The sequence below is a fragment of the Sugiyamaella lignohabitans genome, chromosome B, assembly GCF_001640025.1.
Source record: "Sugiyamaella lignohabitans strain CBS 10342 chromosome B, complete sequence".
Taxonomy (NCBI): Eukaryota; Fungi; Ascomycota; class Dipodascomycetes; order Dipodascales; family Trichomonascaceae; genus Sugiyamaella; species Sugiyamaella lignohabitans.
In genome coordinates this window covers 3,537,831-3,555,452 of record NC_031674.1, presented here as the reverse complement: position 1 = coordinate 3,555,452, position 17,622 = coordinate 3,537,831, and the positions used below count along the sequence as shown (strand labels likewise).

General features: G+C 52.6%; 4 protein-coding genes across 4 annotated transcripts; 2 read left to right on the top strand and 2 right to left on the bottom strand.

Moving 5' to 3' along the window:
• Nucleotides 1-309: 309 nt before the first annotated feature.
• AWJ20_3190 (uncharacterized protein) lies at nucleotides 310-1,233 on the top strand (the record flags this gene model as incomplete). The annotated part of the gene is made up of 1 exon (XM_018880196.1): nucleotides 310-1,233. One exon carries the CDS (start codon nucleotides 310-312, stop codon nucleotides 1,231-1,233), a length of 924 nt encoding a protein of 307 aa, XP_018738039.1.
• Nucleotides 1,234-3,230: 1,997 nt separating this feature from the next.
• Nucleotides 3,231-4,892, top strand: TPK2 (cAMP-dependent protein kinase catalytic subunit TPK2; the record flags this gene model as incomplete). The annotated part of the gene is made up of 1 exon (XM_018880194.1): nucleotides 3,231-4,892. The coding sequence occupies one exon, from the start codon at nucleotides 3,231-3,233 to the stop codon at nucleotides 4,890-4,892; it is 1,662 nt and encodes a 553-aa protein (XP_018738038.1).
• Nucleotides 4,893-5,438: 546 nt separating this feature from the next.
• On the bottom strand, nucleotides 5,439-7,184 carry SAT4 (serine/threonine protein kinase SAT4; the record flags this gene model as incomplete). Its single annotated transcript, XM_018880193.1, has 1 exon — nucleotides 5,439-7,184. The coding sequence occupies one exon, from the start codon at nucleotides 7,182-7,184 to the stop codon at nucleotides 5,439-5,441; it is 1,746 nt and encodes a 581-aa protein (XP_018738037.1).
• A 2,874-nt stretch (nucleotides 7,185-10,058) lies between these two features.
• Nucleotides 10,059-12,017, bottom strand: AWJ20_3187 (uncharacterized protein; the record flags this gene model as incomplete). Its single annotated transcript, XM_018880192.1, has 1 exon — nucleotides 10,059-12,017. The coding sequence occupies one exon, from the start codon at nucleotides 12,015-12,017 to the stop codon at nucleotides 10,059-10,061; it is 1,959 nt and encodes a 652-aa protein (XP_018738036.1).
• Between the last annotated feature and the right edge of the window lie 5,605 nt (nucleotides 12,018-17,622).

The following is a 17,622-nucleotide window of genomic DNA, read 5'->3' as shown; positions in this document are numbered from 1 at the left end:
AGACGTCGAAGTGGCATCCGAGACTTGTAAGTAAAACCACCCACTTCACCAGCTCAATCCAAAACCCCCCACAACTGGATACCCCGAACCCCGACTCGAGCGAAGCGAGAGGAGCCACGGGGTCTGGGGCGGAGCCCCAGCCGCCGGAGGCACAACCCCCAGTCCCCTGACAAAAGACTAACCACGTCAACAGTGACATCGTCGTTGCAACTGCTGGGTCTGTATCACGACTCGATTCTGGCGCGAGCAGCCAAAAAACGGCCGGAATGGGAGTTCAAGCCCAGTGTGCATAATAAATACACGGAGGAGATGATGAAACAGAAGACCCTGTATAAACTGCTGGCATTGACATTGACAGTTACTCAGTATACCGAACTGCTGTGGGAAACAGTGGCTAAACAGCGGGACTCGAAAAAGTACGTTCCAGTTGCATCGGTAGGAACTATGAACAGCCGGTGGAAAACCATTATCGGCATTGAATCGTTCAAATCGGCATTGCGACTGGCTTTAATAGCAGTATCCAAACGTCAGCTTGTAACTCCTCCTATTCCTGAACGAGAATATGATCCGGGTCAAGGTCCACCGCCTAAAGACCCGCAACAACCTCCACAATCAGGACTGCTGTCTAATAACGGGTCTCCTAGCGCATCGGGATATCTTGGAGACAGTAGTGTGAGCTCGTTATCGTCGTCGTGGATCATGCCTCGTACAGGCACTCCACTACCAGAAACGCCAATTGACTCGAAATCGTTTCTGACTAGTAAAGTGCTTCAACTCGAAGATGTACAGCATCCATTTGATCTACTGACCAAACTGAATTTCCGTCCTCCGTCAAAAGCACTTGTAGCCGAGCTTCTGTACATTTTGCGACCGCTGATATATGCATTATTAGCGTATAAATACCGCAGCAGACCGAGAAACTGGACTCCTTGGCTGGCAGGCATTGCTTTAGAATACTACTCTCGCCGGCTCGCCATGCAACATTACCAAGAAACACTTCCACGAGGACTCAACTCGGCCAGTAAACTGGAGGCCGACGAGCTCAAAAAGCGGGCGACCGTGCTGTGGTGGTGGTCCGTCCGCGGAGCCATGTACCACACCACAGTTCGTCCCGTGCTCCACGGAGTGGTATCCCGAACCGAAAACGTGCCCCTCGTCAACCTGTTTGGCTCGATTCTCCAAGACTACCTCTACCTGCTCGACAACTACCACTTCTCGTCCAGCTCTCTGTAATGTATATATGTCTTATCATCTTACTTGGGAAGGGGGTGTGCCTCCGGCGGCTGGGGCTCCGCCCCAGACCCTGGTTGCTCCTGCTTCGCAGGAGATATGGACCCTAGGGTTGACAGGATGCCAGAGAGGGAGGGATATGGGTCGGAGTCGAGTCTGGGGAGACGGAGACCGGTGCCGGTGAGCGGTGTACCGGTCCGGCTGTGGATTTAACCGACTGGCCGCATGCTTGTAACGGGGGTACAGGAGTTTGGATCCGCTCGTGCTGGAGCCACAGACTCGCATATCCTTCAAACACAAGTCCAAAGCCTTTAAAACAGAACAAAGATTAGAGTTACCCACAATTTAAGAGAATTGTGAGCCAGGAAGGGTGTTTTCATGGGGGTAACTGAATTGATCGGCATTCCTATACCCGGGATCACGATCAACCGCTTAACCAACACTACAGGCTGGATACTTGTAACGGGGTAAAAGCAGTTGTGATGGGATCGTGGCAACGCCGTAGGCAATTGTGTCTTTTGAAACCAAAAGCAATTCTTTTAAAGCAATACCAGGATCATTGATATTCAAAATTTTGAAGAATAGCGACAGCAGAAGGGGATTTTCATGGGGGTAAATGAGCTGATTGGCATGCCTATATCCGGGATCAATGTCGAGCCTCTATCATCTAAGAAACTCAGCAGTGATGCTTTTAGCGAGAATAGACGAAGTTTGACCTTCTAATATTGGGGCCCCAAACCAGCACTTCTTTTGGAAACATATTCAGAGCTTTAAACATTGACTGAAGAGTATAATTAATCAAATTTTAAGAACACAGCTGTCACGAAAGGGCATTTTCATGGGGGTAAATAAACTGATGTGTATTCCTATACCCGGGATTATACCACCCCTAACCCCAATCACCCCCTGAGCCCACGGAAAACAGCCTCGAAACCCCTCTCTCGACCTCCACCCAACTCCCTCCGACTCCAAAGTTTACTTCTCCTGCGAAGCAGGAGCAACCAGGGTCTGGGGCGGAGCCCCAGCCGCCGGAGGCACACCCCCCCTCCCGCCAGGGCACGGGCCCAGGGCACGGGTTCCACCACCGTCTTTGTTCGCCAGGGGTTTAGGGCGGGGACAAGCGAGGGCAGGTGCGATGGCAGGGCTGGGTCGAGGAGCGGGTTCGAAGCCCACTGTTTCACGGTCTACGAGTGAGTGAGCCGTACGGTCTGATGGAGGGAGCGGGCCAGGGAGGGGTCGATTGACGCAGTTGACGATACCCATCGGCGCCAGCAGCAGCAGCAGTAGCAGCATCTCAGTCCACAATTCACGGGTTGTACACACGTTTTAACCCCCATTTCCCCGCACTTTCAGCTCGAATAATCCGTTTCCCGGCCTAGCTCTGGCGAATTGAGTCTTAATCCCGGTCTCGATCACATCTCCGGTCCGCTAATCTGCTTATCTGCGGACTTATTTCATTGTATTTCGTCCTGAACTTACCCAATTCCGTGGTCTTTTTTATCCACTGGGCTCTCACTAATTGCTCAAGTTCTCCGGTTTCTGTTCCGGTCTCTTAGAACTCGAGGTTTTTTCTTGTGTAAGTACGGATTTTGTTTCTGGTTACGGTCTCTAGTTCCCGGGGAACGGAGTCTGCCTCCGGCGGCTGGGGCTCCGCCCCAGACCCTGGTTGTGCTCCGCTTCGCGGAGCCATTGGGTCCCTGGCTGTGTTTGGATTGAGCTGGGCGTCATTTTTGGAGGTAATGGAGTTACCGGGAGTAATGGATATAGCGGAAATTGTCGATGGTGGTCGTGGATGAGGGCTGGAAACTCAGTCGTATCACGACATTTCACTGGAGAAACAGGCCAATCGTGGCTGGTTCATGCTGTAGAATCGCTATTGGCACGATATAGCAGAAAACTAACCCGTCGCTAGTTTTTCACGCGTTTGGTTGTAAGACCTGCTTCACCATAACAACCTTCTCGAGACTCTCCCCCGTCGTCGTTGTCGATGACAAGTTCCTATGCACAAACGCATTTTGAATAAACTCAATCCAGCTCAACATAAAAAGAGGGATAATCTGACGTCGTCCGATCTCGATACCACTTCTGCTTCGTCCCAGTCTCAATCCCAACCGCATTCGTCCCAGTCTCATTTTCTGTCTCATACTTCTACCTCGCACACGTCTCAGTCGTCGCATTCTCAGCAGTCGCAGTCTCAGTCACAGTCTCAGTCGCACGCCCTGTCGTCGCCTATTTCGTCGCTATCGTCAAATTCTACTACTGCTAGTAATCCCTCGACAATGTCCAGTGCTCATCAGGTTCCCGGTACTGTTCCAGGTACCGTTTCAGGTGCTGTCCCAGTTGTAACTGGCCAGCCACAGCCACAGCAGGCTCTGTTGGTAGACCATCAGGCTGTCTCGCATCAGCAGCAGCCTCAACAACATGTGCCAGTTGGCCATGATATCCATTCTCAGCCTGCTGTCGATGCTCACCAGCAACAGCAACAGCAACAGCAGCAACAACAACAACATTATCAGCAACTTCACCAACAACAGGCAGACCAACAGGCTCAACAACATCAACAACAACAACAACAATTGCCTCACCAGGACCAGCAAACAATTCAAAGTCATGGTCAAGTGGCTGCTTCTCCTGCTAATACCGCTGCCATTACTTCTGTAGCTGGCAACCACAGTCTTCTTCCCAAGAGATCGACTGTTTCAAAGGGTAAATACTCACTTTCAGATTTCCAAATCCAAAGAACTCTTGGAACTGGCTCGTTTGGAAGAGTTCACTTGGTTCGCAGTATCCATAATGGCCGTTTCTACGCCATCAAGGTTTTGAAAAAGGCCCAGATCGTGAAAATGAAACAGGTCGAACACACCAATGACGAACGTCGTATGCTCAAGCTTGTAGAACACCCGTTTTTGATTAGAATGTGGGGTACTTTCCAGGACTCTAGAAACCTGTTTATGGTTATGGATTATATTGAGGGTGGTGAATTGTTCTCTTTGTTGAGAAAATCTCAACGGTTTCCCAATCCTGTCGCTAAATTCTATGCTGCCGAAGTCACTTTGGCTTTGGAATACCTTCACTCTCACAATATCATCTACCGTGATCTTAAACCCGAGAACATTTTGCTTGATAAGAATGGACATATCAAGATCACCGATTTCGGGTTTGCCAAGGAAGTATCTGATGTTACCTGGACTCTTTGTGGAACTCCTGATTATATCGCTCCTGAGGTTGTCACTACCAAGGCGTACAACAAGTCGGTTGACTGGTGGTCCCTAGGTATTCTCATCTATGAAATGCTAACTGGATATACTCCTTTCTACGACCAGACGCCCATGAAAACATATGAAAACATTCTTGTTGGTAATGTGCGCTACCCACCTTACCTGCACCCCGATGTCACAGACCTGCTGCAAAAACTCATCACAAAGGATCTGACCCGTCGTCTTGGTAATTTACAGGGAGGCTCCAGTGATATCAAATCGCACCCTTGGTTCAGCGAGGTCATTTGGGAGAAGCTGCTGTCCAAAGACATTGAAACCCCCTACGAACCACCCATCCAATCTGGCGTCGGTGACACCTCGCTTTTCGACCGCTACCCTGAGGACGAGCTCGACTACGGTATCAGCGGCCCCGACCCCTACAGTGACCTCTTTACCGACTTCTGATAATACTATATATATCCGTAAATATTCTGCTTCTTGTTTCAATAAATGTTCGCCACGTCCTCATTTTCGTCTCGTGCCTCCGGCGGCTGGGGCTCCGCCCCAGACCCTGGTTGCTCCTCTCGCTTCGCTCGAGTCGGGCAGTCGAAGATATCTGTAGCTCGTGTCAACCACAAGCAACTTCGTCGCTCTGACTGCCATTTTTCTTTGCTTCAATCTGTTAGTTGTAGTGTCATCGTTTTGTCTGTCATGTGAAGTTCGTTGTTCTGTCTGTCGCTATCACTTCATTCTGTCATGCCACTGTCAACTCGTCACTCCGATATTGTTATGACATTCTTTAGCTTTGTAGTTACTTCGTTCTGGAACTTGGTCATGCGTCATCAGTTCGTCGTCACTTCGTCCCCTTCCCACAACGTAACTCCTGCGAAGCAGGAGCCACCAGGGTCTGGGGCGGAGCCCCAGCCGCCGGAGGCAGGAACCGGGTCAAAGAATATTAGGGGTTCATATCGTCGTCATATTATTATACAGGAGAAGGGAAGAGAAAAGGGGTCAGTGGCCACGTTCACCGCTTTCGCAGACTTGGATGCTGCGGCCCCATTCGCTGTTTAGGACCTGTTTGCCCGTGATTCTGCGGTTGGGTTTGGGGTCCAGGATAGAGTAGATGACGTTTTTGCACTTGCTTCGTTTTAGCGACTCGATGGGCTCGTAGCCATTTTTGTGCTTTCGTCGCTGTAGGTACTTGGCATAGAACTCATCGTCTTCTTCGGCCACTTGCCAGAGGTAACTGCCAGTTCGCATCGCCATGTAGATTATTCCGGTGGCCCATACATCGACAGCTCGAGGATCGAATTGCTCGTCGCGGAACTCCTCAGGAGCAATGTACGGTCTCGATCCACAGACTCCAGAAAGCATGTGGATTTCCGACTCCCAGGCCATTCGGAAACACTCGCCGTTACCAAAATCACTGATCTTGACAACTCCAGTGGGGGTCAGAAGAATGTTCTCAGGTTTCAGATCACAGTGAGCTACACCCATCGAATGCATGTAAACAACACCTCTCATAATTTGCTTGAAAAAACAGTCAGCTTCAACCACTTCCAACCCTCCTTCCGAGGCAAGAATTAAAGAGTACAGATCACCACCAGCACAGTATTCCATCACTTGACAGCACACACCTCGAGAATCTTTCATAAGATCTAGTGTTTGAATGATGTTGGCATGGTGTAAAGACGAACTAATACAGAACTCGCTGGTAAGTCGTTTCGAAAAGTTCTGTTCAGTCTCGGAACTTCGTCTTTTAAACTCTTTAACAGCAAATAACACTTCTCGATGTGCTACATGGTCGTACTTGTGACACACCCTCACGACCCCATAAGCACCCTTGCCAATAATTTCTTGACATTTACCATACTTTTGTAGTAAAGACTTTGGAGCTGAACTGTTGGCTGTCGAACCAGATCCTTGTAAAGGAGGCACTTTTAGGCCGTGATCTCGTACGAGATTTTGAACGTCCTTTTCACCCTTTTCAATCTGCGAAACAAGTCCACTCATCAGACTCAAGTCTGCGATACGACTACTGAGATCGTCATTGTCTTTATCAACAAGTTCGGGCATAGCAGATACTGCGTCTTGACGAACTTTTTGGCCGGTGCCAACAATATCACGAATCATTCTTCCTAGTTTCTCTTGTCGTCTAGTGCTTTTTAAATAATGCTCATGCGAACCATTTTCTAATAATATGATTCTTTTCGTAGTAGAAGCCAGGGTAGCAGTTGACGAATTGGCAGATGATACAGACATGACAGTGTTGTTCGATGGTTTAGGAGACAAAGTCGAACCCAACGTCGAATAATGGGTAGAATGAGATGCTGTGCTAGTAACCGAAAGTAAATTGCCATTACCATGGCCGGGTTGGTAACTATAATTACCGCCATATCCATTAGTTCTTTCCATCTCGTTAGCATTAACGGCAGTATTCAAGCTACTGTGACCATTGACACTGCCGTTGATGCCATTGCCATTACCATTGGTAGTGTGTATACTTGGAGTAGGAGATCGAGTAGGACCGCTAATAGGGCTTGGTAAAGGACTGGGGGTTCTAGACGGAACCGGGCTTCTTTCGCCAAATGGCATGGCAGCTTTTTTTGGTCCAAACATAGTTTTCAGCTTGGCCATAGCAGACACCGGTCTTGAGGCAGGTGGAGGAGGAGTGCCACTACTGGTACTTGTGTACGACATTTGAGGTGTAGGTGCTAAAGCGACACCGCCATTGTGACTAGCTCCGATACTAACCATTGTGTAGGTGATTAAGTCGAGTCTAAAGTCAAAAAAACAAAACAAAAAAAAATAAAATCGATGAACCAGGATCAATAAACAGAATCAACGACTAGAATCAACGATCAAGATCAATGAAAACAAATAAATATAAATCTCAAACGCCAAAGAGAATTAAATGTGGGCTATTGAATTTAAAAAAAAAACAAAGATGAAACCCAAATAATAACACCCTTTAAAAATAAATAATTCTGCTAGCAATAGTATCAATCACTAGCAAGGAACCAAACGAACAACGAGAAATTGAATTCAGTTCCCAAGAAAGAAGAAGCTAACCCAAGAGTAAACTACCTCCTTGAAAAATAACAACACACACAAAGAGAAAACAATAAAAGATGTGGAAATCGCAAAATCACACTGAAATCAAAATACAGTGCTGAGTAAACAGAAAGAACTGCCTACTGCCTATGCCTAGAGCCAAGATTTGAGCTCTGAAATATCCGATTTTCTTGACTCTGTTCCTGTACCTTCTCCTTCTGTTAAGTTATTATTATTGATATCAAATTGAAATAAAAATTCTTCCAGATAAAAAAACCCAGTTGAATTCTTATGGGGTGGACAAAGAAAATAATAATAAAAAATATTTATCCACACCAAGCAGAACGTACAATAAGCGACCTGCTGCGATCTTACTAGTAATCACAACCAACCAGCAAAAATTGGTTGAAATATTTTAGTAAGCCGAGAATTGCAGAGAAAACCGAACAAAAAAATTGAAACCTTTTTTGAAGGCCACTCACAAATAATGCAAAGACCAAGTTGTCCTTTCAAAAATAATTTGAAAATGCCAAATTATCAAAAAATCTACCAATATATCTCGATAAATAATGGATTACAAAAATTAGGTGCCCTCGGAATATCGTGCCTTATATCAGAATTTTTAAATTAGTCCCCCTTTAGTCGGCAGGGCATGGCATGTGCCAGGCAGGCTGGCCGGCAGTCTGGCATATACAGTTCAGGCAGGCTTTTACCGGGATACGTTACTAACACAACATAAGCAGCCGCCCACAGGTGGTGTGTGGTATGGTTTTGGATTCGGCTTTCGTTTCGGGGTTGGGACTTGGGGGGACTCACATCTGTAATGGGAAACAGAACTAACTGGGAAAGCAGGCCAGGGCAGGGAAGGTCTGTACAACAGGGCAAGGAAGGGCAAGTCAGACCAGGAAATGGCAGGAAAGGGCAGGAAAGGGGAGGAAAGGGCAGGGGAAAACAGGGCAGGGAACGCCCGGGCAGGGGAAAGCACGTTAATTTTCAGGCAAGTTTTGGATATTTTCGTGCTGCGATTGGGCAGAATCAGCGGCAGCAGCAGCAACAACAGCAACAGCAGCAGCAGAAGCAGCAGCAGCAGCAGCAGCAGACCCGGGTGGGAGAAGGCTGCTGCTGAAACAAAGCACGGGGCGGCCTACCCCGACACGGCAACCACCCCTCTCCCTCTCCCCTCCCCTCATCTCTATCTCCCACTGCCGGGTCATGCGTGAGTGAATGCATTGTAAAAAAAAAATCCCTCAGGTTTAGGTCAAATGTATCAGCAACCAGAAATAAATCCTGGACACCCACTGACTGCTCGGGTCGGCCTAGTGGGGCAGCGCTGCCCGGGCCAAGCCACCTTGCCACCATGGCCACACCAGGCCATGGCCGGGTCAAACAAGCGAAACTAGCGAGACAAAGCCGTTCTGGGACTCTCTATCTCCCTCTCGTATTCAATCCACCCGCTCTCCCATCGGCCGCTGCTGCATCGGTCACACTCCGTCGCCCGGCTGACTCCTGACGCACCCCAGCACGGGCCCCCAGCCGCTGCCTGCTGACAAATGGCTCTGTAAACCGAATTTGTTACTGTTTACACTCTGCGGGGCTGCTCTTTGGGGGTCGGTGTGCCTCCGGCGGCTGGGGCTCTGCCCCAGACGCCGTGGCTCCTCTCGCTTCGCTCGAGTCGGGTTTGGGGGTCGTGGGCAGCACTGGGAGTCCGGGACATGTCCCACAGGAGAAGCAGCAGCAGGGACCCCACAAGCCCGACTCGAGCGCAGCGAGAGGAGCCACGGGGTCTGGGGCAGCGCCCCAGCCGCCGGAGGCACACCCCACCCTTAACATGAAACCCGGGCTGTTTCAGTCGCGACCCGGGTGACGGGATGCGCACCGGGTCGGGGTCACTGCTCGGCCCTTGCAGGACGAGCAAGCTGACGCACCGTTCCTGCTCGAAGCAGTGATGAGCCGATGGTGGTGCCTGATATTTGCAGCTGGTCCTGCAGCATGCGATTGGCAGGTCTGCATTTGTGTCGAGATATTCATTTTGGATTTATTTTTTATTTCCTTTTTGTGCTTTTTTAACTCCTTTATTTTATTTTTTTACTCGCTTTTATTGCCAATATTTCTTAACTCATTTCCCGTATGTCGAACTTTATTTTTACGACGCTTTACTTTTTCAATCGTCGCCGCCAACCGAACATCATCGCGCATCCCAAGCCTTCTGTTTCTGAGGTGCCATTTTTGCCTGTTTTACAATAGCAGATCCACAACCACCACCTGCCACTGCCAACCCACCCCTCAAACCCCCTCAGTTCTCGATCCCCGAAACCAATTGCACCCTCACTAACAGCCACCCAGCTCCACGACCCTCTTCACATCTCAGCCACCGGTCCGAGCTGGAAACCAGCAGTCGTGACATTTCGAGGCCCATAAATACCGTGTCCGGGACCCGTGCCTCCGGCGGCTGGGGCTCCGCCCCAGACCCTGGTTGCTCCTGCTTCGCAGGAGTTTGCCGGACCGTCGACGCATCTCCTGCGAAGCAGGAGCGACCAGGGTCTGGGGCGGAGCCCCAGCCGCCAGAGGCAGACCCCCTTAGAGAGCGGGCAGGCCGACCCAGTCGCGGACGATGTTGGCGATGGGCGGGATGACGGCTAGGATGATGAGGATGATGCCGTAGAGGAAGAAGCTGAGGCTGGCGATGGCACTGGACCGGGGGTCGATGTTGAGGAGGTGGACCGAGCCGATGGCGCCTGAACAGAGGCCCATGATGATACCGCGGGTCACGTAGTCGTCGAGCCGGAACCGCAGGACTCGGTGGCCCATGAGCAGGTTGCCGAACAGAACGCCGAAAATACCCGACAGGATCGTTACAACGGCGACTAGAGAGGTGGAGCCTCCTACAGCTTCGACTACGGGAAGTGCCAGGGCCAGAGTCACGCTGCGGGCTATGAATGCTAGTGATCTCGTCTGCGAAATACCGACTGCGTAACAGAGTGGCGGGTATATGAAGAAAGAGGTCAGACTGGCGAGAAGTGATGAGGCAATGAGAACAACAAAATGCCGCTTCAGATCGCTTCGATACTGGTACATGGGCACTGCCAGGGCTACAATGCTCACATCAAGAAGCGTTGATAGAATATCACCAGCTCCAGGAATTACTGGTGTGGATTCAATAACAGAAGCAGGTGTTGAGCCAGCTGATGAAACGCTGATGGTGCTAGGAAACCCGTTGAACAGAGTGAGATAGTTTCTACCGGTTTTAAACCTGTCCAGTCGGTAATCCAGGGTCTCGTTGTTTATCCGACCAGTGACAAATATAACAAATATGCTGATACCGCTACACACTAGAATCGGATGGATAATCAGCCTGTATCTAGCAGGAATCAGCAGTCCTGCTCGATATGACAGCACTATAACACCCAGATCTAGAAATAGTCCGTAGCTAATCGTATAGTATACAGCTAATCCAGCTACTAACAGCGTGGAGTAGACGAGCCAGTCGAAATTGGTGACTATCCAATTGGCTATAACAGTGGTGTAAGTGGGAGGAGGTGGTTGTTGACGCTGTCGAACTCGATTGAGCTCGTGGTCAGCAGGTGAAGTTGTCGGTACAGCCATGCTCATCCTAGTAATGGGTGCCACTGGTTCAGGAGGTGGTGGAGTCTCCAGGTCCAGCAGAGCGTTATCAACAACCGAACCAGTGATGCCTGAACTCGATACTGACCTGATACTAGTAGCAGTATTGGCACCAGATTTAGCACAAGGATTCGCAAGAGCATTGGCACCAGCACCAGAATTAGCACCGGAATTTGTCGGATTCGTAATAGCAGCATCGGTTTCTTCAACTATCACATACTCTTCCCCTTCGTCTTTACCGTATCCTCTGGAATCAACAGATCCAGCCTCATCATCGTCGTCGTCGTTCTCTCTCACAATACCACCGTTAACAGCAGTAGAATTAGCAACTGGCTCAACTCCAGCACCCCGAATACCACTGCCTCTGACACCTGAACTAGTCACCCCGGCACCTGTCAAACCAGAACTCACAACTCCAGAACTCGCCAGACCAGAACCAACAATACCACTACTCGCAATGCTGTGACTGTCGCCTCCAATCAATCTATCTCTCACCATATCATTCCTTTCAAGCTCTAACGAAACACCACCCGACCCAACACTGTCGTACTCGACTCTCCTCCGACCACCACTCACTTTCTGTAGTCCCCATGCAAAATATCCATACAACGCCATCATCACCAGATACCCAAACAAGAACATTCCACCAATCTCAAACGCTTCAGCTGCCGATACTCGCTGAGCCAGCGGCAGCAGGATAAACGGCGACGTGAAACACACATTAATCCATTTCAGAGCAAACCCGGCTGGAATATTCACCACCGCCAAAACCCTCGACGTCTTCCTCGTGCCAATCACCTGCTCCAATACCAGCAGCCCAATAAACAAAATCAACATACAAATGACCGACGCCGGAATCAGCACCGGCGTCAGCTTCATCACCACATTCACCCCATACAGTGCAGCCAGCATCATCACCACCCCCACTGCCGGCTTCAAATACGCACTCCACACATGGCTCCGGCTGGCTGCCAGCCCCTACGACTTCGGTTAGTGTTTTTTTGGGGGCGGGGTGTGCCTCCGGCGGCTGGGGCTCCGCCCCAGACCCTGGTTGCTCCTCTCGCTTCGCTCGAGTCGGGCGTCGGGGTCCCCCGTGTTCAGGGGGAGTTGGGGGGTCGGAAGGGGGGGCTGTGAACTTACGAGAAGGATGCCCCGTGTGACCTCGGCCACAGACGGTGGCCGTGGCTCGGTCCCCGTGTTCATTGATTGAGTGATTGGCGGTGTTTTTGGTTCGCCAGATCAGGGCCCGTCGTGAACTAAATCTGTTATCGGACGGACCTAATTTTCGTCTGGGGTAAGATAAGGGCAAGGGCAACCCTAACCCGACACTCACACGACCCGGGCCCCGCTAGGTCCCTCCTCCGCCCACCCACTCCTTAAAAACCCCGGGTCTCCCCTCCAACTCCGAGTCCCCAGTCCGCACTCACCCCCACGCCCGACTCGAGCGAAGCGAGAGGAGCCGGGGGGTCTGGGGCGCAGCCCCAGCCGCCGGAGGCATGCCTCCCCACAGCGGAGCTCCCTCGACGGGTAGCGAACTCCGAGACTGCAGGGGAGTACAAATGGAGCGGATGCTGCTGCTGGAGATGAGATCAGGGGTGAAAAATTTAGACACTATAGAAAGAAAGAGAGGAAAGAGAGAGAGATGAGCACGCGACAGGCCGCGAATAATCTTAGAGAGCCGGTGCCGGCATATTTGCCGGCGAATGATAAAATCACGCCATTGAATGTGGACCGGAACCTGTATAACGGGATAGCCAGTGCTGAGAGGAGGCTCGTGAATAAGTTTGTTATCGAGATTCGAACTGCCAAGAGCTGGAAGGTGCCGGCGGGCTCAATTTGTCGGCTGACCACACCTGAAGGCCCGCAGGTAGGAGATCTGAACCTGTGGAACGCCCATAACCCTCGCGAACGGTTTTGGGCCAGTCGCACACGACAATTGCACAGTTCGCATGTTTCCACGTACGACCGGCTGTGGTCGTCGCTGCCGTACCTGCGGCCCATGGTCACCATCATTGGTGACTCGTTGCAAGACTACGGCATCGACAAGTGGGGCGGTCGGGTGCACGATCTACTCGGGACCAGATGTGATCCATATGTCGATGCAGTTTTGACAGGTGCACCCCCACCACCACCCCCAGGTCGCGCACCCCTAGCAGGCGCACCCCCACTGTCTGATGCAGCAACAGGCGAAGGAAAAGGACTGAGCAACAGCGCAGGGTCCGAGATAGCAGTCCGTGAAGATTCTGCAGGCTCGGCAGGCGGCGGAATAAACGTTAACTCTATTAACAATGACATTATCGATAACCATTGTCATTCCAATCTTACTCGGGCCGTTCTCCCCCATGGGCTGACCGAGTTCGACGTGCATGACGTGCTGAATGTGTTTCAAGTGACAGGACTCAACGACCACGGCCAGTATTTCATGGAGACCTCGCCGGCCACCAAACACGATTATTTCGAGTTTTTCGCCGAAATCGATCTCCTGTGTGCCCTATCAGCCTGTCCCGGCGGCGACCTGTCACAATGGGGCTGGGGCAGTTCGTATGAAGACGTTCTATCCTCGTGTCGACCCCTGGGCGTCGAAGTGTACGAACTGGTCGACCCCCAAACCACCCTCGCCGGCTGGGAACCCCCACAACCCGCTCCCTACTTTGGCAACCACGGCCTAAAATACGTGCCCAAACAACCTTAATCAAACCCCCTCCACTACTCTCCCCGTACAACCAACCCGGACCGGGGCCACGACCCACACGGGTCCGGGCATGCCTCCGGCGGCTGGGGCTCCGCCCCAGACCCTGGTAGCTCCTGCTTCGCAGGAGAACAAAACCCGGGCTGCCACGACTCACACGGGCACGGGGCATGCCTCCGGCGGCTGGGGCTCCGCCCCAGACCCTGGTAGCTCCTGCTTCGCAGGAGAACAAAACCCGGGCTGCCACCAACCACACGGGCACGGGGCATGCCTCCGGCGGCTGGGGCTCCGCCCCAGACCCTGGTAGCTCCTGCTTCGCAGGAGAACAAACCGCGGGCCCGACGCCCGACTCGAGCGAAGCGAGAGGAGCAACCAGGGTCTGGGGCGGAGCCCCAGCCGCCGGAGGCAGGACCCGTTCCCGAGCACGACTCGAGCACAGCGAGAGGAGCCACCAGGGTCTGGGGCGGAGCCCCAGCCGCCGGAGGCAGGCCCCAGGCCCCCAACGCCAAAGGGACGGAGTTGTAATGACAGTAGGTCAGGCTGGCGGCTGAACAAGGAAATCGTATATGTAAGATAAAGTTAAGTTTATGTTGTTAGTGATAGCAGGGCTAGCCCGAAGCGGGCAGGCTGATCGGGTTAACCGACCAGCGCTTGGCGTGAGGGCTGCATATCGATTGATGCACAACAGCTATTTAATGCTTGGCGCCGTTTTTGCGAAGCTTAATCGGCAGCGCGCCTGCTCCCATCCATTCACCCAACCGGCCGCAGGTCGACGGCCCTGCTCTCCCGGTGGGCTGGACCGTGGAGGTTGCTTGTTAGTTCGCCTGGGGCGGTGGGGGATGGGTGAGTGGGTGCAGCCTCCGGCGGCTGGGGCTCCGCCCCAGACCCTGGTAGCTCCTCTCGCTTCGCTCGAGTCGGGCGTCGGGCCGGACGGCAGGATGCTGGACCGCTGGCTGGAAGGATGAGAACAATGGTAATGTCGGGATGGGTTTGATTGCTGTTTGTGCTGCTTTTTTATTTATTTTAAGAGTGGCAGTTGCAAGAGCGGTCTTTTGCTTGGCCCAGCAACCGAGGGTCCTTTTTGTTTCTTTTCCTGCTGGTTCTTGGCAAGCTCTCTAGCCAAGGGCCCGCAATCTCAGGGTGCCATGTGAGGTGCACCAATTGAGTGACCGATCCTTGTGTCGATTGCCTTTTGAGTTTAAGTTTAGGCGCATGCACGACATGAGACGACAAATCATATAAAAAATTCGAAAAAGCAACCCCAAAAATAAAAGTGCCCTGGCTGCATGCACCACCAGTTAGTTACTGCATCAATGCTGTCTTCGCGCGCTAATGAACGAAAAAGCAACCCCCCTCGGCCGTCAAAAAAAGAAACTAAATACCAACCAACACATCACTAATTCTAAGTTAGTCAGGAGTAACAACACTACCATCACCACCACCACCGCCGACCGACTGATCTTCGATACGAGCACATCACCCACCCACTATCACCGAACTAGGCACCGTATCCACCACCGTGGAATGGACCCGGGCCTGGCCTGGCCTCCGGCCGGGCTGGGGCTCCGCCCCAGACCCCGTAGCTCCTGCTTCGCAGGAGACTGCCCGGGTCCCTGTTCTTGACTGGGGAACCCCCCTGGCGAAGCGAAGCGAGCACCATGGGTCCGGGCAGAGTGTAGTAATACCTACTGCACTTCCCTATTCTTACGTTGATGTAAGGCGCCCTACATAGTGCGGCCCTCTTATATATATATATTTATCTGACGTTCTGTCCTATTCTTATGACTCCTCATAGAACTCTAATAAACATACAATGTATAGGTTACTATACTAAGTCTATTATCCTGGACTCCTATCCTTGGAGATCTAAATCCCGTGCTAGAACGACAGTGATCCCATTGGGGACTTAAGGGTGACTACACAGAGCCCGGCTGCCGGAGGCACGTTTCCACCCCCCGTCCACCCCTAACACCCCCAGTCGCTCGCGAAGCGAGCACCACGGGTCCGGGCAGCGCCCGGCCGCCGGAGGCACGTTCCTACCCCCATCCCCACCTAACACCCCCCGTCGCTCGCGAAGCGAGCACCACGGGTCCGGGCAGCGCCCGGCCGCCGGAGGCAGACCCCGTCCCCAGGGCCAGGCTGGTGCCAGGCGGGTTAGGGGTGTCATTTTAAGCATAATCGGTCACCCAAAACTGTAAGCTTAATGTGCATAGGGTTAGGCTGGCGTCTGGAATAGGAAACGGTGACGGAACGCAGCAAGCCAACCAGCTCCCCTGTAGATAAGGACCTGTATCTGTATATATTAATCCATAGACACATGCACATGCACATGCACATATATCAAGGGGCAGCAGCTGGCCAAAAGCAAGTATGCCACGGCCGTGCATAGCACAGATCGCGCGTTGACTACTGCTACCACTACTGCACTGGCGACAGTGACCGGCAAGGGGTATACGATCGGCCTTCTTCCGACCATGTCTCAAACCGGAAGGGCCCTGAAACACAGTGGGTTCCGGTGCGTCGTCGTTGGTCGGGGCCCGTTGCCGTGGGGCCGGGGCCCTGGGCCTGGCCCGGGGGGACGGGGGTGTGCCTCCGGCGGCTGGGGCTCCGCCCCAGACCCTGGTTGCTCCTCTCGCTTCGCTCGAGTCGGGCTGGGGGTCCCGTGTAAGTATTCAGTCTCCTGCGAAGCAGGAGCAACCAGGGTCTGGGGCGGAGCCCCAGCCGCCGGAGGCACACCCTCTCCAGGGAACGTTTCGCGGGTAAAACATTAGCAGCAGAGATGGCCATTGTTCGAGATTGGCAGGATACGGAGCATCGCGCAGTGGGTGTTTGGCATTAAGGTTCGTTTCTCCTAGCAACACGCGCAGCAGCGTCTTTATTTGATTGTAGCCAAACTCAATATTAACGTTTGTAGACCGACCGGCCGCGTTAATCAGATCTATCAAGCCCACCAGTCAAGCCCAGTGTTAGAGTTCGTGATCTGGCGAGCTTATTTGGTAGTTTGATTGTGGCTATATTTAGAGTTGCTTTAAAGTTACGTTTAGCTTTAGCTACGATTGTGTCGCGTTTAGGTTGAAACCCGACGGCCTGCTTCCTACTTCGTGATTCCTGCCAGGCTGCCGGTCAGGCTGCTTTCCAGGCTGTTGATCAGCCAGTTCGTTGCTTCGTCGGCTGGTCAGCAGGCCAGCAAGCCAGCTGGCCGACTGGCTGGTCGAACACAGAACAAGTGCCATCTGACTCGGGCTGGTCGCACCGGCACCTGCTGACCAGGCCACCGGCCACCGGCCACCGGCCAAACCTGTTCTGGACCACCAGTGGGACCAGCGACCGCTTGCTGTACGGAGTAGGCCACTGGCCACTGGCCCTGCCGATACCGGATAAACGAGGCCGGCCTGACACCCTCGTACCACCCACCGACCGGCCCTGCCGATACCGGATAAACGAGGCCTGCCTGCTGGCCCCTCTCGTACCACCCACTGACCGGCCCATGCAGCCCCATGCCACACCTGGCCTAAACCGCTCGGAACCATGCATAAAGTTCCATGCACTGAACAACGCTTATTTTGTTTTTCCACTACCGCACTCCGACTGCACCCTTCGTCCTGAAACCCATTCACGGCACCAGCCCAATGACCCTGCCAGCACCACCAGCTGCTGCTTCCGCTGGCAAAGATAGGGGTACCTCAGACCTGGGGGGAGGGGGACTGCCTCCGGCGGCTGGGGCTCCGCCCCAGACCCTGGTTGCTCCTGCTTCGCAGGAGACTGAATACTTACACGGGACCCCCCAGCCCGACTCGAGCGAAGCGAGAGGAGCAACCAGGGCCTGGGGCG